Here is a 27875-nt window from a genome sequence, read left to right as displayed (position 1 = left end):
AATTAGAAACTGAGAAAATACAATAATGTTGAATACAGTTAAACTGAGTTTCAAAGTCAAAGGCAGACTATGGCTGTAGGCAAATAGCCTATAGAAATAGAATAAAATAATATCTCAAATAACATATAGGGTACTTTGGCTCCTATAGGACAGTTCACAACAAAAACAAAAATACAAATTTATTTTTACACATTTATTTTTTTCCATCTTGAGACACATCAGAAGAAATGTCTGATGTTTCCTTCCCAACATATTAGTATTGAAAATATAATAGCTTTCGTCTTTTCTAAACTATTTAAAGTATTTTATTTTTGTGTAAATTTTCTGCTACTTTTATATCACGTGTGTATTTGCATCTTTTACTTAAGTGATATAAAAGAAGTATTGTGCAGTGGATGTGTTAATGCTGCACGTGATTGGCCACAGGCTACAAACCCCACCTTCCCCCAGTTTGAAAAAAAACTTTTATCTGAATTAGTAAATCCCATGATGCCGTTTGACATTTCTGCATCTGAATACTTTTGAAATGTTCACTTTTGCAAAATACCTTCAGGAAGTGTTCAAACTGAGGTTTCAGCTCCCTCATCATGGTCTCTGCTTTGCCAAGGCAGGCGTGTCTCTGCTGCACTTCGAACTCCTTCAGGAAACCGAATCAGTCATTCAGTCAGCATCATCATCATCATCATCACTTGAACTCAATCCAAGGATTAATGTTACTGCTGCTTTACAGCAGTGTTACCTTTGTGCTGGAGAGGTGCTCCTGAGAGGTAATGTGAGTCTGCACTGAGGACGCAGACGTGGATAAGAAGACGTTGCAAGCGGCGCAGTGGAAAATTTCGATCCTTGTCATGTGGTCATTTTCTTGGAGAGCTGGCCAAACAAAGATCACACTGTGTTTACGCTTTGGTTGTCAGGAACAGAAGATAATGTAATAAGACAGTGAATGTCTGTCCATGTTATTTACCTGGAAGCACACTGTCCTCTATGGCTCGGCTACACTGACGGCTTTTATACAGCAGGAATTCCTACAGACATAAAAATGTGTTTATGTCTCTGTGTTTAATTTGAAAACGAGGGATTCAACTGACCACAGGATGCACAGTATTTAACCATACTTTGCAGTATCTCACCTGTAGGAAGGCTATAGCCAGATCATCATAATTATTCTCTTGCTGAATGTGCTCCAGGGTGTCCCAGTGAGTCTTGCTCTCTAAGTGATCCAACAGCTCCTGACCGTTGGATAACACAACATCACAAAGGTCACAGGTGATGGGGTTCCTGAACAAAACATATGAAGACTTTCAGTGTTGCAGAACAGCCTACAGTCCTAAATTACATGAATCACAGGCCACATAGAATACTTTGTCAATTACTGGCAACAAATGACTCTTACTGTATCGTGTTAACAGCAAAAATCAGCCATAATTTGCCTCTTCACATTGTATTATTTCATCACAGCTTAGTGCACTCATGCACAATGAACACTTTGGTTTATCGCTTGTTGCAGCTGGCAAAGTAAATAAATACTTGTCAGTCCATTTGATCTAGAATCTGATTGATTTTCGCAATCAGCCTTCTGTCTGTTTAGCTTTGAGGGATACATGTAAAAGCTTGTTGTTAGTTTAACTAACTTCAGTGTGCTGCTTTAAAAAGACTTAGCCAATAGTATATGAAGAGGCAAAGTTGCTCCTCTTCTGGTCGACCACCATGAGACCTTATACCGGTTAAAATATGAATGGCAGTTAACGGCGAGAGACAAATTCATTTCTGATCCCCTTTGAATTGTGCCACAATTGCAGACATGAAAGTCGCCGTTAGGAAGAAGCACTGCACACCAAACAGTCGTGTGATAGATATCCCGACTTTCTGCCACCAAAAGCTAATGTTAGCCGCCGAAGCTACGATGTCTGTGTGTTTGCATTCCCGGATGTAATCACAAGAGCAATACTTCACTCATCTCATTCTCATCCTGGCTGATAAAGGGACCAGGACTCACCGGATAAAACAGTGAACGAAGTTGCCGTTGATGATATATATTGTGTGAGAGGAACGATGTAGTTCACTGAGCTGCATCACATAAATCTAAATTATGAAAAACCTTTTAAATTGACAAACATGATATGTGAAATTTGTGGCAAAATTTAAACGGGATAAAAAAAATTATTCTCATTGTCGTCTCACCAGTCGCACTGGAAGGGGAGGGACTTCCCCTCTCTATCGGTTCAGATCAGACAGACTGTGATTCAGATGTCATGCCAGCCTGACTTGCAGGCAGCCTCTTGCAGGCCGCAGAAAAATTCAAGCCGTACTCGGCACCACAGGCCGCTAATCGAATAAACCTTCATACATACATAAATCTTTAAACAACTGGGCGACAGAATCGTTGGTTCTTACTTGTCCATTATTAGAATTTTGCTCCTGTTTCTTGTCACTTCTGTGGAAGTCGTGATTTTGTCCAGTCCTGAAAAACAACATGATACACAGATTTATTATCATCAGAATTAGGCTCACACAGGAAACGTGTACATGTGGCAAAAATTAAGTAAAGTATGAAAGAAATGGTATTAAAAATTCATATCATGTTTATAATGACCAATATTATCACAGAACTGTTAAAATGTGCTAAAAATGTTCAAAGTATACTGATGCACATGATGAAATTATTTGACTAAGTTTTATATTGAAAACCTCTCAATGATTTTAAATGGCATCATGTCCTTTGTAACGCAAATCAAAGTCACATTGCTGCTGCGTCTGCATCTGGAGGACTGATGCTAACGTGGGTTGAGTTACTGAGTTTTTCCCCGATAATTCAATTTGAAATGGTAAAACTAATCGTCAGGAATTTCTGTCATGAAACCAATTATCACGTCATTCCTCCTGGGACAACACTCTCTTATTTATAGTATGAAATCAATGCAATCATGTTTCTGTTGCATTTTAGTTGAAGTGGTGTAAGAAAACAGCAGACAAACTGTCGTTGCTTCATTAAAATGCCAACTCACCTTTCTCCACGTATCCCAACTGATACTGATAGTCGCGCTGTAACCTGGGTGGAGATAATCTAACAGTAGTGGACATCTACAGGGGAGAGAAATAGCTTTAATCGGTACAAGCATCACACTGTTATCACATATAGAGAGGAAACTGTGATCATCAAATTCTAACAAAGTACAACAGACTTCTCCAGACCGTGACTCCTGTTAAAGTCTAAAACTCAAAATTGAATATAACCACTGAACCCAAACAGCAGTCTTACTGGTGATACTTCTCTCCTGTATTCTGGGATTGCCATCCTCTCCTCGCTGTTGTTCCTCTGCGCTCCATAAGATGCAGGAAACCTCTGGTCGGAGGGGCCGCGAATAAGCCTGTCAGGGCTGCAGACCCTGTGGTCCAGAGGTCTACTTATGGAGACGTAACCCGACGGGTCGAGTGGTTCAATGTCCGGGCTGTAAGTCCGTCGTTCAGGTAGTCTGTAACCTGGACTGAGACCTCGACTCTCGGTGGGTCTGTGTTCAGGGTTAAAGTCACGCCTCTCGAGCAGTCGGCTCCCTGCTTCAACGTCCCAGTGGGTTCTCCTCGGAGACAACCGCTGGCGTTCCAGGCTGTTGTCCTGATTTGGCAGAGGCAACCGCTGGCGTTCCAGGTTGTTGTCCTGATCGGGCGGAGACAACCGCTGGCGTTCCAGATTGTTATCCAGATCAGGCAGAGACAAACGCTGCCGCTCGAGGTTGTTATCTGGATTAGGCGGGGACTGGCTGTCGGCTCGGGCCTGTGGCATCTCATCCTCAGTGTCTGACGACGCGGGGTTGTAAGGATCATAAAGTTCAACCCTGATTACAATAGAAAAGAGATTAGTGTGTGTGTGTTACATGCATTTTATTACATAGATCACTGTTAAGGGCATGAAATATAAACCATTAAATGTTCACACGCACAACATGAATGTGCTAGCAAGCTACATGAATTGTTGGGGGGAAAAAAACTTTTCTGGGATGAGATAAAAAACTAATTAAAGGGAGAGTTCAGAGTTTTTGATGTGGGTTGTATGAGGTACTTGTCTGTAGTCTCAGCTACAGCAGAAGCAGAGTTTGGAGAAGCAGAGAGGGTCACCAGTACACTATGGACTGAGGGTGTGCATACCATTTTTTACTGTGTTGACTATCGATAAATACCTCATACAACCCCACTTCAAATAAGCTGGACTATCCCTTTGATGGCTACAAGTAAATCTTCTGCAAAAACTGCAAAAAACGAGCACCGATTTGACTTGCAGTGCCTCTTCAGATTGTATCATTTCATCACGTCTTACTGCACCCACTGTACAATAAACACAGCGGTTTATTCTTACAGGCTGGACACATTTAGTGAAACGTGTCCATTTACTTAAGCACTGAATCTTTCTTGTCTCTTGCAGTTTCACCTCAGAAGATCCACCTGGAATAATACGTAATGAGGTCACCTTCAGACAGCCCATATTTCAACATCTAAAGTCACCTCAAGACAAAGTTAAAGCCTCAGATGTGGCACATCCCGAATTGTGACTACAGGAGACGTTACTCTCTACTTGACACTTTGTCAATATACTGTAAACATCACTGACTGGTTTACCTCTCTGGACTGTTGGTGCTTTTTTTGTGTGTGTTGTCGATGTCATCGTCGTCTTCATCATCTACTGGTTTGAATGAAGACTTCCATTTGGTAGCAGGAGGTGGCGCTGTATAATACACAAGTTACATAATGAAGATTATTTTTTACAGGCTGAATGCATTCAGATATGTAATCCATAGCTTTAACTAACAATTAACTTAAGCAAGTTGTGTCTGGTTTATTTTTGTTGAATTTATTAGGTGATAACACAAGAATTAACAGAAGAAATCAACAATTCTGACTTGAAAAAGGGACCCAAAGACAGCTTCTCCTGCAGTTTTAGCCAGAGGTTGGTTTCTGTTAGTTTCTGCGTTGTAACAAAATCAATCAGCAGACTCTGAAACTGAAACTTGGCTCAGTTATAAAACTCTTCAAAGTGAAATTTGCAGCAAAGTGTGACACTGTCATTGCATGCGAATGCCATTTTGGTGCAAAATGATTTAGAGAAATCTGCACTTCACCTGAGACAATCTAGAGATCTTGGAGTCAAAGGGAAAATTCTGCACCTTGCATGTGGATGTCCATTTAGTATTGATGGTAAATCAATTGAAGTAATAAATTCCTCAGTGTGTGCGATATTGATCAAGAAAGAACAGTGAATAAAATACAGCAGCATGATTTGCTAAATGGTTAGATGTGATGTAAAGCAGTGGTTCTCAAATAGGGGTCCACGGCACTCTGCCAGGTGGTCCATGAAAAGTTTTTCAGATTCATTCACTTGAATTATCATGTTATAAAAAAATTTATACAAATATAAAAAGCTTTATTATGGCCTGCATTTATTTTATGATTTGACTTTTAGCAATCATTACTTATTTACACAAACTATTTCCATTCCACAAACAATTTTATAGACCTAATATTCATGTCCCAGGCCCAGGTTCCTTTTATGTTTTGTTAGGCTTATTTTTATTGAACATTATTTAAAAAAAATCAGAATCCACATTTTATTTTATATATGCAATAGGAGTGAAACACACTCTTGATGTGTGTGTATATATTGTATGTGTTGGGTGTTCTGTGTTGACATGGTGCAAATATTTTAATATGTCTAATATCTTTATAATACATTTCTCATGTGTTGTTTTTTCACATAACTAACCTAGTGTTGCAAATTATTGCAAGGGACATACATGATGCGTTATGTTTTCTATCTTGTTGGGGATCCTTCACCAAAAAAACTGAGACAATCTGTGTGAATAATTTAGAATAAACGAGCTGATATGGTATGGTCTTATATATATATCAATATTGTGTGCCTGTTGTAAGTGCGCTTCTGTGTCCACACTGGTCACCTGGACGTTTCTGTGCTTGTGGTGTCTTAGCAGCCGTGTCAGGTGTCCTGATGTTTGAGTCGTTTGATGCTGACTTCACTGAGACATGCAGCATAGCTTCTCTGAAGCCTTGGGGAACACTGTTCACCGCAGAAAACAAAAATTAGCACAATACTACAAAGCCAGTGGATAACACAGTAATACATCATGAAAGTCTAAATTGGAATCCCAGACACGCGAAAGATCTCGCGAGATCGATCAGTTTAAATAAAACCATTAAATTCTTTCCCGTGTCATAACCAAATATTTTTGTCCCCAAGTCTATGCAAACCTTAACCATAACGTTTTTATATTAGAAAACATATTTACTTTTTAACAATAACTACGATGAAGAACAATGGGCATAAGTCTCGCGAGAGTTTCGCAAATCTAGGGTTCTAATTAAGACACGACGCAAACTTAGCTAGCTTAGCAATCAACTACCTTTAGCTACACACAGAACAGTTCATTGCTAACGATGTTCGAGGTGGTGGTTGGTGGGATTTCATGTAGCATTAACAAAAGAACAATGTGAGACACTAACTTAATCCAACTGACACGTTGCTGAAACTCTCAAATAAATTAACCCAACGCCCACTAAAACGTGAGCTAACGTTACATGTTCAGACAGAGCAGAGACAGAGTTACCTTCTGGGCGGCGGTTGTTTGTATTGTGGAGCTGCTTTTCTGGGCATAGCTGAAGGGTTGAACGGAACATTATTCTTACGATTCATTATGTGGCTGCCTTACAGGAGCGGATAACTTAGCTAGCATGTGTGGGGAGTGAAGCTAGTTCACTTACAAAGAGCCTGTAGACAGGTGTTTACTCCTGCCGACAGATGGCAGCACACTGCAACACATGAGGGACCACGTTCAGGTTCTTTCCAACTGATCCAGTACACCTGTATACCAGCAGTGATGGAGGAGGTGTTCAGGTCCTGTACGTGAAAGACCTGCATTCAAAACTTTACTTGAGTAAAAGTATTATCACATATTACACATATTTTGTGTAAATGCCTTTTCTCTTTTACTCCTTGTTTTTTTTTTTTATGTGATCTACTTGTTCATCTGTGAGGAACTCAGAGTGCTGCTCCTTTGCCTAGAAAGGAGCCAGTTGAAGTGTAAAGATGCCACCTGGTCTTCCAGACACTGTGAGGAGGCCACGGGGGCAGACCGAGGACTAGGTGGGGGGGATTATATCTCCACCCTGACCTGGGAACGCCTCGGGATCCCTCAGTCAGAGCTGGATAATGTAGCCGGGGAAAGGGATGTGCGGGGTCCCCTGCTGGAACTGTGACCTCCCTGACCCGATTTCAGATAAGCGGTTGAAGATGGATGGATCTGATTGTCTTGGTTGTTGTTAGTCTTATTATTAATTTATTTTACCTTCCAGTTATAGTTGCAACTTGAGATGACAACTCATGTTAATGTCTTCTATGTTAAATGGAAATTCTCTATAAATAAAGTGTTTAAGAAAAGAAAGAAAAGGCGTATGTGCAGGTTTAACTTCACACATCGTGCCATAATGCACTCGTGTTTCTCCACTGAACCTCCACCAGTAAAAGAATGGTTGAATCCTTTTACAGACATTGCACCCATCGAAAGATCATAAGTAATAATTCATGAAGCTTTAGAGGACTGGGATATCATCATTGATTCTCTTTCAAACCAGCATTTTATAGCACAGATATATTGTGTCACTCTGACAGGATGCAAAGAGACTCACACATGCATTGTTCATGTATTTTTTTTTTTTATTAACTTCTTTCTCTGTCTTTCTTGGCAAAGTTATGGTGATATGTATATAGTTTGTGTTAAACAGTGTTTGTAGGTATGAAAACCCTCATTTTTCATACCTTGTGTAAGAATTTCATGTGACAAACTCAATAAGAAGTTGGTTGATTCAGGTTTTGCTGACTGATTCAACTTTAGAAACAATTGCAAATAATAATTATACTGAATTTGCAACAAAGAAAAAAAATGCACCTTTGTATTGAAGTGAAATCTTATTCCTTTGTGTTCCTTTGGGGAAAAACTATCTATAAAAGAGCACTTGCTGAAAGGTGAGTTAGTCTGAACAAAATGAATGAGTGTAAACACACTGTAGTTGGACAGAGTGAGCAGCGGTATGTGCTGGCATCTTTAAAAACAGGATAGGGTATCTCAAGGACAGGTACATTGTGATGTAAATTCTCAGACAAGTTGCGTTATTCAGAATATTAGTGCAAGGTCATCCATTAGACGGTGGGACAGAAGGTTACATACATGCACAACACGCATGACCTCTACAACACAGCCAAGATCTACATGGAGACAGAGAACCTATTGTTCCTCCTCTGCAGGACTCACTCGCTAAAACACTAACAATGTTACTGGTGTGCAGACAATCATCAAGTTCCCTGTAAAAGACAACCCGTGTGTTGGAGAACCTGGAATTGTAATGTTGCAGAAACATCGTCTGTAGGATCATATGGGTGGATGGACACAACCTTTATCTTCATCTTCATCTGGTGAAAAAGATTATGGATTAAGTGGGTTAAGCCTCATAAACCAGAAGAAAGGTCAAGACAAAGACTGCAGCTTCTTTACTCTCAGCGTGACACATTATGTGAACTGATTTGCTTCAGTTTCTTTAGATTTTTAACTGCTTCATGTAAGAATCAGTCGGTGTAACCTTGTCTTGACCAAAGATTCTTGGACAGACGCACAGAGACGTCATTATCTGTATCTGTTGAAAGAATAAATTTATACGTCTTTATGTCTGCATTCAGATAGAAGACCAGAAGTGAGCGTGGTTTATACAGAACGCCACATTAAAACCGGCAAATATTGTATTTTCTAACCGAATATTCAATGCAACTGTCGTGCCTTTACAGCATCAAATTAATATTGACATATAATTAATAATAAAATACATTTCCACATCATCTTACTTTACTTTTAAACACTTTAATCTTCTCTCTATTTTATTTTTAACCTAGCTACAACACAAAATTTATGAACTGAAGCCCACCACCTCTTTGACACTGAGCAATAAGAAACTGAAAAAAGCTCTGTAAAATCAAAAGATTCTGTTTTGCATTGGAAATAGGAACTCCATAAAAAAAAAAATCTTAAATTGCAATGATACTGCATTCATGTAGCTATGTCACTATATTACAATAAATAACAATAATATTATAATATTAAAATGAAATATTTGTGTAAAAATGTAACTAGATAAAAACAAAAAGTAGTACCTTGACTGTGTTACATTTTGGAAATTAATTTTTGAGTAGAATATCCGTTTCGATCGTATTATTTGTGCTTTCCTGAATAACATACTCGCATGTAGGTGAATCCCTTGAATAGAGTCCATAAGGGGGCATGAAAAAAAAACTCTTATTTTGTAAGCAGGAAACAAAGAAACTTGCAGAAAACATTTTTTTCCAGGCGGAAATAGAGTGACACTTCTGTCAAGAACAACTCATCAAATGCAAGTGTAACCTATAAGATACTTAATTGGTGGACTGTAAGAACTGCTCAAACAGAGGCATCATTAATAATATTATTAATATTATAATTAACACTATAAGATCCATCTGTGTATTTCCTGCTATGACAAGTTCAAATGTCTGCTGTAAATATTGCCGTTACAAGGATAGTTCATGTTTAAGGTCTGACACAGGACACACCTATCCTAAGTCAAACTTGACAGGCTGTTTAACGTGGGTGACGTGTGTGACAGATGCTGTTTATCTCCTGCCAGTCACACACACACACACACACGTTTTTCTCCTGTCCATGGCCGAGTTCCTATTTCAAAGGCCCTAAACAGACCTGTGGTACCGAGCTCCTCGACCTCTACTGTCTGTCCTGTCAATTCTATTCCTTCTTTGGAAGATTAGCACAATACATAAAGTTATTTTACTGAGTGAGTGACTCAGTTTTTATAGGTTTGGGTACGCGACTGTCCATGTAGCCCTATGACTTCCTCCCATGTTTGATTTGTTTGTTTGTTGCTGTGTTTTGTTTACACGAGCTTGGCTCTCATGTCGGGGAGGTGAGAGGGTCGGCTTGTGTTCTGTGCTTATATGGTTAATAAAAATGTAAAAACGGGTGACATGTCAAACTGGATGTATGTTACGTGTTGGCAGGACGGCTCATCTCAAAATCTGAAATACATTTCTTTTCCCTGGCTTGTGTTGATATTTATCTATCTAGATAGTTTTGTTGTGAGCTGCAGACGTTCTGAGATATCAGCTGTAGAGATGTCTGCCTTATCTCTCTAGACCTCTTGTGCTCAAAGCACCAAAAAATATATTTGAAAAATCCAACAGCAATGTCTCTCACCTGGTCTGTCTCAGACCTCGTTGTGAGCAGTTTCATGCAGACATTACTGTCTTCCTGTTAAAAAGAAACTAGTTTCAGATTATTCTAAAGTAGTTCCGGTAGATTCTACTACAGAAAGACAGTAGTTCCTACATGAAACTGCTTTCAAAGGTATTTTCTGGCGGTTTGAGGACCACAGGACTTGTGCTATTTAGTCCCAGTATATTGGAGAGAAGGCAAACATCTCCAAAACAGTAAAGATGGATAAATAGCTCTATGGGCCAGAGGAAAACGTGTATTTTTAATTTTGGGATGAGCTGTCCGTTTAAATGTAAATGCTTCTGCATTCTGATGAAAAGCAAAACCAGTCATTCGGTACAGTATCTCTGTAACATCCCAACAGTTTAAATGTACCATCCTGCTTTTAATGTGTACACATATCCTGCACAATGTTGTATACAGACATGTACACATGCATATTTCATTGCACTATTTGCATTGTTTTCAACCTACAAAACACTTAACTAGTCCTTTTTTTCATATGTGCACCTATTTTGTCACATTCTTGTGCACATAATATTTGTTTACTCAGTGCCTTTATTTAATCAGCTTTGTTGTCCTTGTTGTAGACTTATGTTAGTTATGTCTAGTCTAGTCTGTTCTATCCTTGTGTAAATACACTGAGAGCAATGACAGAACCAGAATTAAATTAAATAAAGACAGTTAAATGAAGTTAAATGAAGCCAACTCTAATTCTGAAATAAAGCCTGAGCATCTGATTTGCTTGGGATCAATGAAGAAACAAGTGTTCTGATGTTAGCAAGGATACAGGTTCAGAGAAAAAAATACTTAATCATTATTAGAGTGCTATACAGATGGACTTTGTAGGAAAAGAAAGAAATGGAAATGCTCATCAAACACATTAATCAAATCCAAAATATGATGAAGCCCGTCTTGTTCTCTTGTGAAGGGGCATGACAGAGAACGTTCAGATGCCACTTAGGGGCTCCAGAACTTTGAATGCAACCCTTTTCATGTTAAAATAAGAATAAAAATAAACTTAAACTGCCCAAAATCAAACGTAAATCTATAGTTTGAATGTATGAGATTTCTCATTGAAGCATAATTTAGGTTTTTCTATAAATTCACTTGAATACTAAGTTTTTTTAACAACTCCAACAGATTCATTTGTGCACATTTTAATTTGTAGCTTTCTCACTGCTGTAGTGTTCAGTGAAGTGTGTCTTAAGTAGATGAATAATGATTAGACATTCATCTAAAATCTTGTTTTATTGTGCCATAAAGTTGTGAACTTTGAGCATAGGATCACCAGGGTGTTACAGCAGCTCTGAGGAGCACATTTATATATAGAGATATATATATATGTATACAGGCCTACACAGAAATACATTAAGAATGAAGGCAGACATGTTTGTTGTCATTACACGGTTGTGACGTAGAATCATCAGTCCTATGTGTGACCAGTTTTATTACACAATCCAAATTTTAAAGCATGATTTAAAAACAAAAAAGATAGTCGACAGTTCCCTTTTATCAGCTCACGTTGGTCTTCGAACACGTTATCGTGAAGGACATTCACTGATCTTCAAATCGTTTTGTGCATGTGCAAATGCTATAGGCCTTAATATACAATCTCTACAACAGTAAGGTAAAGGTTCGTTTCTGGTGCGTTAGTCTCCACCTGAGTTTTACAACTCCTAACTCATTCTGTCAGCTACAAAACATCAAGGAAAATATAGAATTTCAACAAAAAGGTTAAAAAAACTACCAAGAGAGAAGTGTTGCATTGTGTCCTCTTACATTAAACATAGAGGAATTTCTCCGTGGATAGTGTCTGTATGAATGACTGACATGAAAACATGAAATGTTCATTTTTGGCCTTTTGTTTGAGAAAGCCCTCACTGTAAAAAAATAGCAGCAGTTAAGGCAAAAAGATTGTTCCCCATGGTTACATTTATACCTGAGTACCTAAAACAATAATGAGAAATCTACATACTGTGTCATTGGAGGAAACAGTTTTGGTCTAAAGGCTAGTACGTAGAGACGCTAAATTTCTAAATGTGTTATTACTCAAAGCTGTGAAAAAGCTAAATCCCAAAATGTTGCTGAATTAGATACGTAACTAGAAAAGCAACCTGTACCATTTTTAATACATAATCAACTAAGACAACCCATTAAAATAATCAGCAACTATTTATTTGAAGGGGTGTGCGTAAGACGGACATGACACTGTTATAACCATGGCATGACACCTGTCATGAACACGAACAGGAGTCGTTGTGAATGTTTATGCCCATCTTCATCAATTGTCTTTCGCTAAATTATGTCATTTTTAACACAAAGTTGACACTGAGATGTATTTGCATTGACAACCTGACATTAATCAAGTCAACACCGTCTTTGTTATGACAACCTGACATTACATTAAACTGTCATGTCTGCTTGGTTTTGACATTGAGACCATAATAAGTGTGTCATGAATATTTTCCTTGGGCTCACTTTATTACTGTTGTCAAACTGGCCATGTAACATTTAATGACACCTTTATGACAGGTCCAAAATTCATCACTGTAGTTGAGATCAAGGAAAATATTCATGATGTACTCATAATGGTCTCATGATGTCTAATGTCATAATCAACCACTTATGACAGTTTAATTTTAAAACAAAGAAGTTTGATAATGTAAAGCTGTCATTACACAGACATAGAGAGGTTATGTAGTCTTGATTAATGTCAAGTTGTCATAACAAAGACACCTCAAAAAATGTCAGCTTTGCGTTCAAAATGACATAACTGACCAAATGACACTTGGAACGGTCATAAACATTCCTATAGATTCCTCCATGTTCAGGACAAGCGTCATAACATGGTTATGAAAGTGTCATGACAGTCTTATGCAGACCCAATCAAACAAAGTGCTACCAAATAATCAAGAAAATGCATTCATTTTTGTGGATATTACAATAATAAAAAGTCTACTCGTACATCCATTACACAGACTTGTCAAGAACCACCAGCGGTGCCAGCCTGTCTGAGTCGTGGTTTTTGTGCTATAAGCCACTCGTAAAGGGTGCGTTGGTCTCTCGGCTGATACTCTCCTTAACTTCTACAGGCAGTGCGTCGAAGAGATGGTCCTCCACCACCAGGCCGTTCCTGCGCAGCATGCGGCAGTTTCCTATCTGGACGGGCAGTCTGTCCAGACAGTTTCCTCTCAGCTCCAGCTGACTGAGCTGCACCAGCTGACCCAGAGCCTCCGGCAGCACGGTGAGCGCATTGTTCCCCAGACACAGCACCTTGAGCTTGGTGCACCTGAACAGAGGTTTGGGCAGCACCTCCAGCTTGTTGGAGTTGATGGCTAAGTGCTGGAGGTTGTGGAGGAGACCCACGTCTGGAGGGAGCACCGTGATAGAGTTGTGGCCCACGTCCAGGTGCCGTAGCTTAGGTAGCGTGAACAAGGCCGGAGGCAGGGACTCCAGTTTATTGTGAGAGAGGTGGAGAGCCTCCAGAGACTTGACCTGGCCGACGGAGGAGGGGATGGTGATGATTTTGTTGTGCCAGAGCTTGAGGCACGTCAGCCTCTTGAGGTGCTGGAAGCTGATGATCTCCTCGATGGTTCGGATGTTGTTAGATTTCAGGTCAAGTTCCTGTAAGTTGGTCAAGCTGAAAATAGCATGAGGGATCCTCTCCAGTTCGCAGCTGTGCAGCTCCAGTTCGATCAGATTTATCATTTTTTTCAGACTGTTTAGTACCAGAAGTTTTGTACCGTCATTGTGCACCACTAACTTAAGCAGATGTGGTGATAGCTCTGTGATGTTTGTGGGTATTTTTGTGAGGTTGCTTTTCAAGCATAACGTCTTTAAATGCCTCAAATCTCGCATGGACTCTAGACCGATCATTTTGTTGTTTTCTGAGCTCAGGTTCCCGATAAGGTTGAGCTCCCTCAAGCTCCTCAGCAAATAAACCCATGTTGGAATCTCAGCAACGTCAGTGAACTTTACATGAAGGCAGCGAAGATGGTCCCGGAGGAAAGCGAAGCCCGTCTGCTCTACTTTGGCCGGGCAGTGGCAGAGATGCAACTCCTGCAGGCTGGTCATCTGCGAGACCTTCGCCGAGAACCTAACCTCAGGAATCAGCTCCAGCTTCAGCACTTCCAAGTCCGTGAGGTCAAACACTGCATTTGGGAGACCAGACAGCATGAAGAGGTGCAGCTCCTGCTGGTCCTGTGCGTTACGGGTCACCAGCTGTCTCAGTTTTTCAAAGGTCCACTCGTGATTGAGGCTGATCTCCCTCAGCTTGTTCTCGCTGACCTCGGACAAGAAGACGCCGAAGCGTTTGGAGTACAGTTGGTCGTACTGGTCAACCATGTGTAAAAGGAATGCAAAGTCATTCTTGACATCAGGAATGTCACTGAAGCTGCTCTCTTCCCTGACCTTCTCGAATGAGTACTCCTTCAGGGGCCGTCGAAACACCCAGAAGAGGGAGTACAAACACGCCATCCCGTAGATCAGAATCAAAGCCATGTAGCTGATGAGCAGCTTGTTTAGCATGAATGCCATGTTGTGTGTACAGAAGAACTTTTTGTATCCTGTTAACTGTTTAATATCAGGCTCACAGTCATGCTTGAAATTTATTCTAGCCAGAAAGGTCGAAGTGTAGGACAATATCAAAATAAACTTGACAGTTTTGACGATGGTCTGCGCTACATAAAGCTTGTAGATGAAATCGCTGTCCTCCACATGCGCTCTGAACTTTCTTACTTTCTCAAAGAGTGCTTTGGCCTGCTCGCCGTCTTTTTTGTCCAGGATTGTCATACTACTTGGGACCTCTGCGATGGGTTTATCTGCGGAGAACTTCACACCAAGCATGGGTGTGGATGAGTTGACATTTGTGCCATCCTCCTTGCCCTCTAAAGAGACCTGCTTCGGCGCTGAGGAGGTGCCGGTCAACCTCTGTTTATTCTCCTCTGAGTCCTCACAAGCCGTTTCAGACAAAGCCTTTGTAGTCCAGGGAGACTCAAAACATCTACCCAGAATTGACACAAAATGCTCAATCTTGGAGCTCGTTTTGGGGTATTTGAACCAGAAATTGCTACTGACCATGAGAACGAGGGTGTGGATGAGGGTGAGGTATGGGAAGTACTTCGAATACCAGGGCAAGGCAACGTGGTAACATATTTGGTTGATGAAGACATATTGTTGATAGTCCAGATTGGTCTTGACGCCTGTTGGTTGAGGTTGATTCATATATTTCTCCGACGCCACAGAGGTGTGTTGGTGTGCGACGTGGATGTCATGGGCAATTCGGTCTGGTAAGTCCTTTGTGATGAGGGGGATGGAGGTCACCAGGGGGGCCCCGGAGGCTGCCGATGAGGCCTGCGTGGTCTGCTGCGGGAAGGAGTTGGGTTTGGCTCCTGAGGCCTCCTCCGACTCCTCCAGGCATGGAAGGCAGGCCACCTGGTCCTTGGTGATCTGCATGGTCATGGCAAATATGGCCAACATGAGCATGACCAGGCCCAGGTAGTCCATGAAGACGTCCCACCATGGCTTCAGGATGCGGTACGTCGGCTGGATGTCGTTCAACGATGCAACCTCAGTGAGCGTGAACATCACTGCAACAAAAAGAGAGTCAGTTTATCTATTAGTATGTGTGAAAAGAAACAGCTGATTAATGGATTAGCTGATCTATAGAAAATTTTGATAATCAATGACTCGTTCACTCGAAGGACCAGTGTGTAGGATTTAGTGGCATCTAGAGGTGAGGCTGTAGAATGCAACCGACTGAATAACACTCGCCTGTACCTCTTTGTGTAGGACAGGGCTTTCAAACTTATTTTAGGTCATGGTCACATACAGCCCAGTTTGGTCTCAAGTGGGCTGGACCAGTAAAACTGCTGCATAATAACCTATAAATAAAAACACTTCCTATTTTTCTCTTTTATGTAAAGAAGTATATTCTGAAAATGTTCACAGCTAATGGCCCACCCATTTACAAAAAAAACTGATCAACAGCCTGAGTTGTCTGAAGAAAAATAAGTGCAATATCAACAATATGTCTCAGTTTTTCCATATTCCATCAGCCTACCTGTGGAAAAATAGGAACTGGTCCATGTTTATTAGAAACCCTGACACTCTGGGTCCACATATCTCCTTTTTGATGAAGACGTTTTCCACCTGCGGCTCATGCGTGAAGAGCGACCTTCAATTGACACTGTTGTGTCACAGTCTGTATGCAAGCACGTGGGATCGATGATGCCATGTCCTGGAAACTGGAAACTAATGGCTCATCTGCAATATTCACACTTTGCAAAGTCATCTAGATTCTTTGTAGGAGAAACTACAGTGGCCTCCAAACCCACAAAAAAAATGGTAGAGGATTACACACTAATTAAAACATATTTATTAATATTATATACAATTTTTGCCGTATTTTGCCAATAAATTTCTCTAAATCCTGCATGCTGGACCTTTAAAGGAATAGTTCAGACAAAAATGAAAATTCAGTTATTTTCTACTCACCCTCATTCCGATTGAATGACAGGTTTAGTTTTGTAGTCCACAAAACACTGCTGGAGTTTCACAGGAAAACAGTGTTGCAGACTGGTGACCAGTTTTCAAACGTAAAAAAAACCAACAGAATAAAAACATAAAATTCCTCCATACTGCTCGTCTGGTGTAATCCAAGTCTCCTGAAGTCCTGACATGATGTTTGCACACCGTCACACCACACACACACAGTTCAGACAGTGTGCATGTGAACGTGACTCCAAGCTGTGTTTTTATGTTTTTATTTTCTTGTTTTTTTTCTTTGAAAACTGGTCACTATTCACTTCCATTGTTTGGGAGATTCTGCAGCACTGTTTTCCTGTGACGCAGTGTTTCCAGCAGCGTTTTGTGGACTAAAAAACTAAACCAGACCTTCAATCGGCATGAGGCTGAGTAGATAATGACTGAACTTTCCTTTTTGGGTGAACTATCCCTTTGAGTCATTTTTAAATAAAACATAACCTTTAAAAGACATCTCCTTCAAAACTCCTTCAGGAGATGTTTTACAGTTTTCTAGCATTTTATAAGGCAGAACAAACATTTAATCAGGAAAATAATAAACAAATGTAATGAAAATAATCTCTAATTACTGTGCTTATCTAAATTACTCTGACTCTGTTTAGACTACCAAAGTCTGAACATAAACAGTCCCTCATGACTGCCTTTAATGCTGCGACCTTTCTTCTCGAGCAATGATTCATAAAAGAAAAGAGGAAAATTCAAAAATAACGTCCGACATAAGTTTATAAAAAACAAACGTGCGTGAGAAAGTTAATGTTTTCTGCGTTGTATCCACAACAGATTGTCAAAGGTAGAGAGCCACGTCACTCTCTCTGCTGAAACTGGCAGAGTAACACATTTAACCCTGCAGCTGTACGAGGTGTGACTGTGTAACTGCGAAGGCTCCATCACTTTATCCTGGTGTGCTAAATTCAACCGTCACTTCCTCTCACATCTCTTGTCCAGTTTCATTCAGCAGCGTTTTAATGATGCGTAAAGCACCGAGCCACGGTTGTGCTAAATCCAGACTTATTACAACGTGCAGTTACTGGAACAGGGCAGAGTCTTTTGATGTAGGTCTAACAACTGTTCTGACTCACTAAGATGTTTGGCACACATGTGTCTCATTTAGTGAAGCACTGTGGGCTCTTATTGAGTGGATGTGGCATTTTATGCATCGCCTGCACCGCCTGTATCATCTTTCATCTGCTTCCTGCCTCTTATCCAAACAGGCACAACCGAAAGAAATATTTCAGAAAGACGAATAAATAAATAAACGATTATCTGTCCGACGTGATAATTTGTTGCTTCTTTAGGCCCTGAGAGCCGGGCTGAAAAGAAATAGTTCTGTGACACATTGTGAATATTTCATACAGTGCTGCACAGAGAGGCAGAGGACATCCTGAATCACACCGAACTGCACTCCAGGAAGAAGGCATTTCTTGTCAGTAAGGAGGGTAGAGTTGCAGCATTTGTAAGATGAAAATGCAGGACTTTTTTTTACCTCTGAGATATGTGTGGTATTTTTTTTTTTTAAGCAGAAGATAGTTTGACTTCAAATTCCATTTTGCTTTTGTTAGAATTTTCCAAAGGTTTTTATTTTTGTCCACATTATGGTACATTTGAGAGCTGAAACCCCAGTATTTGAGTCAGAGTATAGACACTCCTGGTCAAATATTACTCAACTACAAGTGAAAGATGCTCAGTCAAAATTTTACTTGAGTTAAAGTACTAGAGTACTTGCTTTTAAAAATACTTAAGTACAAATTACAATGTAAATTTTCTAATATCAATACATTGCTGTATTGTTTTCATGATGCATTTAAAGAACCTCGTAATTCTCTGAAACCACCTGGTGATGCACTGACCTGCTTGTAGAACCACTCTGCTACACAAAGTCTATAGAAACACCTATAAAAACTTCAGCTTAGAAATACAATCAAAAACAAAAAGGACAGCTGTTGTCATTTTCTGATGTAACTGTATTAAAATCACCACATAAAATTAGATTGAAGCCGACTGTAAGGATTTCTCCAAGTCTGTTAAATAACTGAGATTTCTTTCTGTCTTCAGAGGCAGTATATACATGAATTATGTGGTATTTTTCACCCTGATAAAAAGAACCCAACATTAAAAACCTGCCTGGAATTTTTTCTTTTTCTAATTGTAACATCTTGAGATTTAATTTTGTCTTTCTCAAGTTTTGTTTAAATGAAAAAGGAAGCGCTTGCTTGTTCTTGTTACAGAGCGACTAGATGACGTATTTCTTCTTTTACATCAGTCCCAGTTGAGAGTACTGTACTGTGATTGGTTTCCTTCTGTGGCCAGTTGCATTTTAGAAAAGAAAAAACAGCATCAGCTGACTTCAAAGCTCTGCTTCGTCTAAAAGTAACGAGTAACGACAACCTTCATAGAAATGTAGTGGAGTCAAAAGTAGAATATTTGTCTTTGAAATGTAGTGGAGTGAAAGTCAAGTAAAGTACAGTACTTAAGTAAATGTACTTTGTTACTGGTCGTCATATTGTGCAGAAACTGGCGTCCAGTTTGACGGGGACAGCCTTACGTTATGGGAGGTGACAACAGTTTGACATGCAGTGGCGTTATCTCCAAAAACCAGCAGTCACAAATGTAAAGCATATGGCTAACAGGCTGTCTGCGTGTATCAGTCAGTGTCACAGCCAAAAACAACTTTATTTCAGATAAGGTTGTCAAAAGTATTATTCTGTAAATATTTTTTTTTCCAATGCCACATGTTTAAAACAATAGAATAAAATAGTATTGAAAGTACTGATAGTATTGAAAGTACTGAGGCTGTAATAAAAACAAGAGCCAAGCGCTCATCCAATACCTCAATTCAGTTTCATCTTCATTTCCTTCCTGAAAATTTTCTTGCAGCAAAATTAGACATTGTTCACCGACTTCTTCTATACCAGCACTGTGTGCAGGTCGTTAATTTTTTGTGCCTTGGACTTTTCCCCACTTTTTTCTGCAATATCGGTATCAAGTATCTTTTTTTAAATGCTATTACTACATCAGCGTTTCAAACACAACTCTAATTTCAGAGGAGTAAAGTTCCAGTTCATCCATCTGCCTCCAAACAAGCAAATAACATGCATGAGCACACAGCCACATTCCTGCACAATAATCCTGAATGTCTCAAGCATGAATGATCATGTTAGAGGTCTTTATCCTGTCCTGCAAATGAAGAATTTAAGAAGAGTTTTTCTTTTTTCCCCATCTTGGACTTCTTGGCCCATTCAGAGATCAAGGAAGCAGCTTTGCTATTAGATGACTGTGCAATTTTTTCATGCCAAAGAGCTGCTGTGAAGTAGTGATGTGACATGATTTTTTTTTTTCTATTTCAGTCCATCTTCACCAGAGCTTGACCGATAAATTAGTGGGCCAATATAATCAGCTGATATAAGTTTGTTACAGCTCACTCGTACAAGCAAATACGTAAGAAAAAATCCCATTGTTCAACTGTTTATTGTCATGTTTGGTCTGAACTCTTTAATAACCACATCCTTATTTAAAAAAACATATGTTCATGTTATGTATTTATGAAAAAAATATCAGATTTTAAAAATACGGATGTTCATTTTGGGGTTTTAAAAGTTGCGAATGATTTCCTGCACACTCTCAAAAATTGCTATATTACATTTATCTGCGACGTTTCAGTACATTCATCAGGCAGAACAAAAAAAAAAAGTTTTGCTGCTGAAGACGCAGCTGGTGTTTGTCTCTTGAGTGCTTCAGTGTTTTTGGACCTATTTTCAAAGTCTTTCCTGTGACAGATGTGCTCTTATCTCAGAGTCCTTTAATATTTAACACCGGGCTCTTTTTTTTTTTTTTACATGTCAAGGGGTGTATATAATTAAGTAAAGAATGGCAGAATACCATTTAGCTGCTTTAGTTTCAAGGCGCAGGCTGGCTGGGACACTTGAATGGAACGCAGCCATCTTTAATGTTATTTGTAACACCTGCTCTTTTCCTGCCGTGACAAGTGAAAAAGGTTTATATTCAACAGTCTGACAGCAGTCAGCTGAATTTGATTTAGTCTGGCAGACGGTGCTGAATGAATTGCTCCTCCATGCTGAAGCTAAACTTCTTCTACTAGATTTTATTTTGAAGGCCCTCCTTCCACACTACATCTCCAGTTTGTTTATTGTTCTTTTGTGATTCTTATGATACTGATTTATCAAATTAAATTAAAAAATTAAGGCACTCGCTGGTCATAAACTGTAGCTATGTTTAGACTATATCTTGGCAACAGTGATATGCACCAGTGCAAATGTTGTTTTATGCTCCACAGCAGAGAGAAGAGTTGATGCGGGCTGCATGGTGGTTTATAATTATCTACCCTCCCACAGACTCTTCACACGTGACGGAAGAAACACATCAAAATAGGCGATGGAGGATAAAAAAAAAAAAAAAAAAGTGGAAAAGCTTTGTGCGTGGGGGGCCCCATGAAAGGGCGGGGCCCTGTACCACAGGCGGGGCCCTGGAGGCAGGGGCACGACGGTGAACAGTCCCCGGTCCCCTGTCTCTTCACACCGGCTTAAACCTGCTCTGAACTACATCAAACTGACCTCACCATGTCATGGTACCAATTGTACAGCATGTTAAGTATAATTAAGACAAATTATAAGTTTAAAGCTGTCTACCAGACAGTGTTATGTAAACTAATTTAAAGCCAGTTCCGAGGGTCAGACTGCAAAGAAATGGGTCGCCGTGAGGAGAACAGACTGAATGCATTTTTATTTTATTTTTTTTAAATATATTTAAGCAGAAAATCCCAGCACAAGAGGAAATAAGATATTTGTGTGGTTGGATGACGAAACCTTTGACTTTTCCCCTCATGTGAGGAGTTCTTGCGCAGTAAGTTGTCTGTTGGTGTACCGGGTCAGGTGACATGTTGAAACATGTGAAATTGAGACGCACCATGTGTCTCGGTGTTAAACATTCACACACACCAGGTAACCAGTTTCTTATCTGGAAACCATTATCTCCTCGGCCACGCGGGAAGAAGGGATATCAATCAAGTTATTGATTATTATAAGGCTTATTTAAAGTATACATTTAAAACACAGTAAAAGAAAGATATACTTACTGCCTGTGGCGTTATCTCAATCCAATTATTTCTTCTTCAGCCTGCATGCCACTTTTCGCTCCGTTCCTCAGGTGCGTCTCTAACCTAATTTCTCAGCCCCGTTAAAAGCTGAGGCCGTGACGCCGGTGTGTAAAACAAAGCTGTGAGGAACATTTGTTGGTGACAGCGCGGTTTGTCGGCTGCATCCCTCATACCTGAGCCCGGGGAGCGGAGCCGGCTGCCTGGCCGTGCCTTAGACAATATGCGCAGGCAGACCGACAGTGCAATATGTATGTCTGAGAAAAGGCAGCAGATCCAATATGGAGCCGCACAGACCGCTGTTGTGGGTGTTATGGGCGCCTCTCATTGGAGGATGACATTACGGCCACTTCCCGAAGACACCGCCTGCTCCGCTTATCTAATGCTGCGTTCAGGGCGCGTGGCAAAAAGGTGGCACAAACAGGGAGACACGGTCAAAAACTTTACCTTTATCTTCGTGTTAAGCGCATATTTCGTGATTCTTTCAGGGGGGAAAAAAAATCAAAAGTTAATTTCCATAAATGTATTTGAATGGTTTCATTGATAATATTATATATATATAATATTAATAATATAATATATATAAATAATATTAATAATAATAACAGAGAAAATCAAACTGCACGAGGGAAATGTAACTTAAAATTATATTATATTGACATATTTCATCGAAGCACATACTTTGCTTTGTGCTACAAGTTCGTATCATTTAATGTGAGATAAGTACAACTTTTTTTTCAACTATTAATGGCCTTCCCTTCATTATCTTAGAAACAGTCAAAAAGACATTGCAGTTCAACACAGAATCAATGGACATTAGGAGTTGCTTGAGGCATCAATAATTCAATTCAGAAACAACTTTGTCTTTTTCAGTATTGGTGTTAATCTATTGCAACTTGCATAAATCAGTAGATCAACTTCAACTCAGAACTATAAAGGCATTCATACAGAAATATCTTAGCCTAGAGGAGGCCATACAGCCAGATTTACCTAATATAAAATAAACAAATAGTTTATTATCTTTCCCAGCAGCTGATCTGTGAAATCACAAAAAATTTTTTTTAGAAGAGCCACCTGTTGCTGGGACTTTCCACAAACGTTTGCTCAGGGAAACTAATTTGTTTTATGACCGAATCACGGAGTAATGTACGGGGCATTGGGGTCAACGGGGTTACGGTTACGACCATGTTTAGAAGAGAACCCTATATCCGCGAAAGATCCCGCGAGAGTAAATATTTTAACCTAAATCACGATTTTTTTTCTTAACCCTAACCCAAATTAAATGTTTTTGTCCGTTTACTACAGCGTTATCATGTTATAAACATAATAAGTTTGTACAACGTGTATAATAAGGAAACAACTTACACAAATCTCGCGAGAGTTCACATATCTGGAGGTTCCTTCTAGACACGACCTACATTTACTTTGGTACAATATGTAGCAAACAGGGTTTTTTGCAAGCAAGTCTTTGGGATTTATAATACCTGGATTACAGACGTCAGTAACTTTTCAGCAAGTGAAACAAACAGGCTGGATTACAGACAAAGAACAGCCAGCTAGGCCTCTGGTATTTACCATCTTCCCAACGACATTTGAACGCAGCACCAGCTTCCACTTCTTTGTTTGAGTCTCAGACACCGCAAAGTGCTTCATGTTGGCAGAAAAAACTCAGCTGACTAATTAAGACCTCTCACATGTAGCTTATGTGCACATGACACGTGTTTAACATGCTGTACTGTGTTTTTACAGTTAGACCAAACTGTTATTAAAAAATATCTATCTATCTATCTATCTATCTATCTATCTATCTATCTATCTATCTATCTATCTAATTGGTTTTATTGACAAACTCAACAGTCAATAGGACCCTGAGTGCTGAACTCGTGCATCATTTCCAGCTCTTTCTGGATTTGGTTGATGATGCACCCGGTGGAGGAAGTGTCTCCTCAGTTGCAACCCATACAGGTTTCAACCGGTCCTGGGCTGCTGGCTGCTGGCACTCTGTTCTCTCACTCACGCTACCCTTGTACTTTGGGAGGAAGAAAAAAAGAAAGAAGGAGAAGGGAAACAGAAAGAAAGAACAGCAGCCACCGGAGTGTGTGGTGTGATAGTCTGCCACTTTACAAGATCTCAGATGTAGAAGTGGTGGGTGACCAGACGTAGCCACATGCAGACTGATAATATATTTTATCTGTGTTCTGTACAGGCTTTACAGAAACCCAGTGATTTCTATACTTTATATTAGATTTGCTGTCTTTGCAATAGGGTCAAATGTTTGCTCAGAGTTGAGTGAGGCAGTCTTGTGATAGCTGAGTTTAACGTGGGCCCCTAAAGAAACTCATGTTGACTTAGGTCACGTGAATACTTTTTAGACAGGTTTTTATATGATATATAAATTACATTAACTTCGACAGTGACCTTTGCCTGAACTTCACTGTGATGACACTGTTGTCATTGTAAACATACAGCACTGTAAAAAAAAAAAAAAAAAAGAAAAAGAAAAGACAGGAATTTAGTGGAATCTGTCTTCATTAACTCGGCTAAAATATATACATTTTATTCATTCAAGTTAGTAAAATTTATAGTATTTATTTTCAGAACACTTAAGAACTTATAAACAAGACTTGAACTCTGTTGACTAGAAAATATGAGTTAAATGAATGCACTGCACAGAGTTCAATTAACTCATAATTTCCTAAAGAAGCATGTTCAGTATATTAGCAGACTTCCCAGCATGCATTGTTTGTCAGTTAAAACTCTCCCGAGACCCTTCTGTTTTATAGTTAGAACAAAACGTATATGATGAAAGTTTGTTTTGTGTCTCTGATGCACTTTAAATGAATCATGGTTGTCTTTTTTCACAATAATGAAAACATTGCAAACAAAGTTAGTATTAAATTTATTCCCTGCCTCCTACAGAGTACATTTCCAACACAGGAGGTTCAACTGTAAGTTGTTTCTGTGAAATGAATCAAATTTGTTTGTAATGTTCATCAGCGTGACTGAAGAGATGTTGGTTCAGCATAATATCTTCAAGGGATAGTCCACCCAAAAATGAAAACTCAGTCATTATCTACTCACCCTCATGCAGACTGAAGGTCAGGTTTATTTTTACAGACCACAAAACTCTGCTGGAGTTTCACAGGAAAACAGTGTTGCAGAATCCCAGGCAGCACAACTTCACTTCCATTTTTTGGGAGATTCTGCGACACTGTTTTCCTGTGAAACTCCCGCAGAGTTTTTTGGACTAAAAAACTAAACCTGACCTTCAATCAGCATGAGGATGAGGAGATAATGGCTGCATTTTCATTTTGGGGTGAAATATCCCTTGAAGATTATTGGACATATTTTCTCAAGCACATCTGAATTCAGATAAAGTCTATTTGACCAGAAACCTTTATTTATTGTTTTGAGTCATTACAAAATAACTTAAATTTTTTTTACAGTGAAGTGTTATTTGATTTATGGTTAGTGTGGTGAGAGGAGGAAAAGGTATAAATATGTTCTAATAGTCTGATTTGTTGCCACACAGGGTGACAGTGGGAACACTGGTTGGCCAGTATGGGGTTTCCTGTCTGCGGCGGTGACGAGGACAACAGCTGAGGACGCTTGGCAACCTGTTCAGTTGGTTGAGAATTTGCTCAATGAGATATAAATTATTCAGTATAGACCTCCCTGTTTGATTTGAGAACAAAACACTGAGCAGTATCACACACACACACACACACACACACACACACACACACACACACACACACACACACAGAGACACACACACACACACACACACACACACGCGCGCGCGCACACGCACAGTAAAATAAATAAATAAATGAATAAAATAAACAATTTGTTTTAGATTCAGAAACTTTAATTTTTGAGCTGACTGAATTTGAAAAGACAAGTTGAGGTAATTTTGCAATGATTCAAAAACAAATAAACTTTTCTAGTCAAATAAATTTGATAAAGACAACAACTCTTATTTTAACTCTCACACAAAGCATGCTGGGAAGTCTGCTCATATGCTGATCAGGTTTGTTCAGAAACTTAATTTAATGAGTTGATTGAACACCGTAAAGTACATTCATTCAACTCATTTCAGATCAAGACTTAAAGTTAGAAGAACTCATGTTTATAAATTCTGAAAATAAATTTTAAGTTCACTTATGTTGAATAAATGAACCGTTTATATTTATGCTATTTTAAGATAATGAGAAAAGATTAGTTGACTACTCAGAATAAATTCCTTTGTGTTTTTTTCAAAGTGATTTATATGCACATGATATATACAGTGCACATGTGAGGTCTCTGTGTGAAAACAGCAGACAATAAACAGTCTTTGAAATTTGGGTCAAAGCCACAAACCCACAACAAACCCAAACAAACCTGTTTCTATAGTAATTAATTTCCTGTAATCATGATAAGCAGTGAGCTCGCTCACACACGCAGTGGGGTAGGAAATTCAGGATCAGGTTCAGTGTTGAACATTCACAGGGTTTGGGTAAGGTGGGGTTAAAGGGGGTAAAGGGGAATGAATGTAGTCAGTGAACGTGTCAAGAAAGGGTGCGTGTCAGATTACATGCGCTGTCTGCCTCAGGCGTCTCCTCGCAGGCTGTTTGCTTGGCGTTTGTTGATCCTCTGTTATTACTCAACATACAGTAAGACGAATGGATGGTGATGTGGTGTGACATTATACTGCAGTTGGTTAATAAATAAGCAGCCCCTGAGACGTTGAAGGAGTTAGTATACTCTGTGTATCTGCGTGTGTGTTTCAGGCCTGTTTGATACTGGAGTTTTTGGGGCAAATGCTGATAATGATATTAGGGAGAAGAAATATTCCAATCGCAACATATCAGCAGACCAGAGCTGCAAGGACTGGATGAGTTATTGACAACTTCTTAAGTACTTACAAACCAATTTCGATAATCATTTTGAATAATTTTTTAAGATGCTAGTTTCAAAAATGTGAATATTTTCTGTTTTCTTTACTCCTCTCTGACAGTAAACTGAATATCTTTGGGCTGTGGGCATAACAAGAAATTTGAGGACGTCATCTTGAGCTCTGGGAAACACTGGCCAACATTTTTCACCTTAATTACAAACAATTAATTGAAGAATCAAGAAAAATTTTTTACAGATTAATCGATACTGAGAATAATTGTCATTTGCAGCCCTATGGCTATTATTGCAATAATCCTTCAAATGTGATTATCAAACATTTGACAAAGAAATGTAATGGAGGCATCTGGTCACTTAAACAGTAAGTCTGACAAGTATTTTTTTAATAATTACAACTAACTATAACTAAAATATACATTTGAATTAATAAAAGTGCTAAAGCACACAAGATATGCTGCCTATAAAACAAACAAACAAAAAAAACAATCTGCACTGTGTTCTGTCAAGAAAAAGAAAAATCATATCAGCACATATACAACATACACAGATACCAATATAGATTAAAACAGCTGTGATGGGCCAATATCAGCTGACCGAGCTGACTCTAATGTGAATGAGAGTCTACTTTGCAAAAGAGAAAAGCTCGTAACCAGATTAAACTTCAGATAATGTGATTGTGGTGACTGTGGATGCAAACAGAAGGACCTCAGGTCATCTCTGCTTTCTACCAAGCTTTGGGAGGAAGTGACCCTCTGCATGAAGAGCAGAGTTAAAGACTCAAATAAGGAATGGTATCAAATGTCTGAGACATCACATACATCCACAGACTCACTGTGGAGGGTTTCTCATGACACCCAAAAATAAAATGCACAACATCCCCGTCGGAGGCTGTGTGGGAGCATGGAGGCTGACTACTCACATACTAACTGGAACCATGCAAAAATAAGGCTATATTTGGAGAATGTTGATGCAGTTATTAAAATATTTTCAGATAAGAAATCCCAAATCCC

General features: G+C 39.3%; 2 protein-coding genes across 2 annotated transcripts; both read right to left on the bottom strand.

Moving 5' to 3' along the window:
• Nucleotides 1–322: 322 nt before the first annotated feature.
• LOC146317404 (uncharacterized) lies at nt 323–6806 on the bottom strand. The gene is made up of 10 exons (XM_084732013.1): nt 6612–6806; nt 5946–6064; nt 4612–4717; nt 3260–3833; nt 3006–3081; nt 2395–2461; nt 1131–1278; nt 965–1025; nt 740–870; nt 323–637 (listed from the first exon to the last, which is right to left on the bottom strand). Exons 1-10 carry the CDS (start codon nt 6695–6697, stop codon nt 428–430), a joined length of 1578 nt encoding a protein of 525 aa, XP_084588139.1. The 5' UTR covers nt 6698–6806; the 3' UTR covers nt 323–427.
• Nucleotides 6807–11545: 4739 nt separating this feature from the next.
• Nucleotides 11546–22288, bottom strand: lrrc8da (leucine rich repeat containing 8 VRAC subunit Da). The gene is made up of 2 exons (XM_084732580.1): nt 21949–22288; nt 11546–15904 (listed from the first exon to the last, which is right to left on the bottom strand). Coding segments are annotated over exons 1-2 (2559 nt in total). The 5' UTR covers nt 21950–22288; the 3' UTR covers nt 11546–13346.
• Nucleotides 22289–27875: the final 5587 nt, after the last annotated feature.

The sequence above is a fragment of the Lutjanus erythropterus genome, chromosome 12 (assembly GCF_056507025.1).
Source record: "Lutjanus erythropterus isolate fLutEry1 chromosome 12, fLutEry1.hap2, whole genome shotgun sequence".
Lineage (NCBI taxonomy): Eukaryota > Metazoa > Chordata > Actinopteri > Lutjaniformes > Lutjanidae > Lutjanus > Lutjanus erythropterus.
This window is presented reverse-complemented; position numbering and strand designations above follow the sequence as displayed.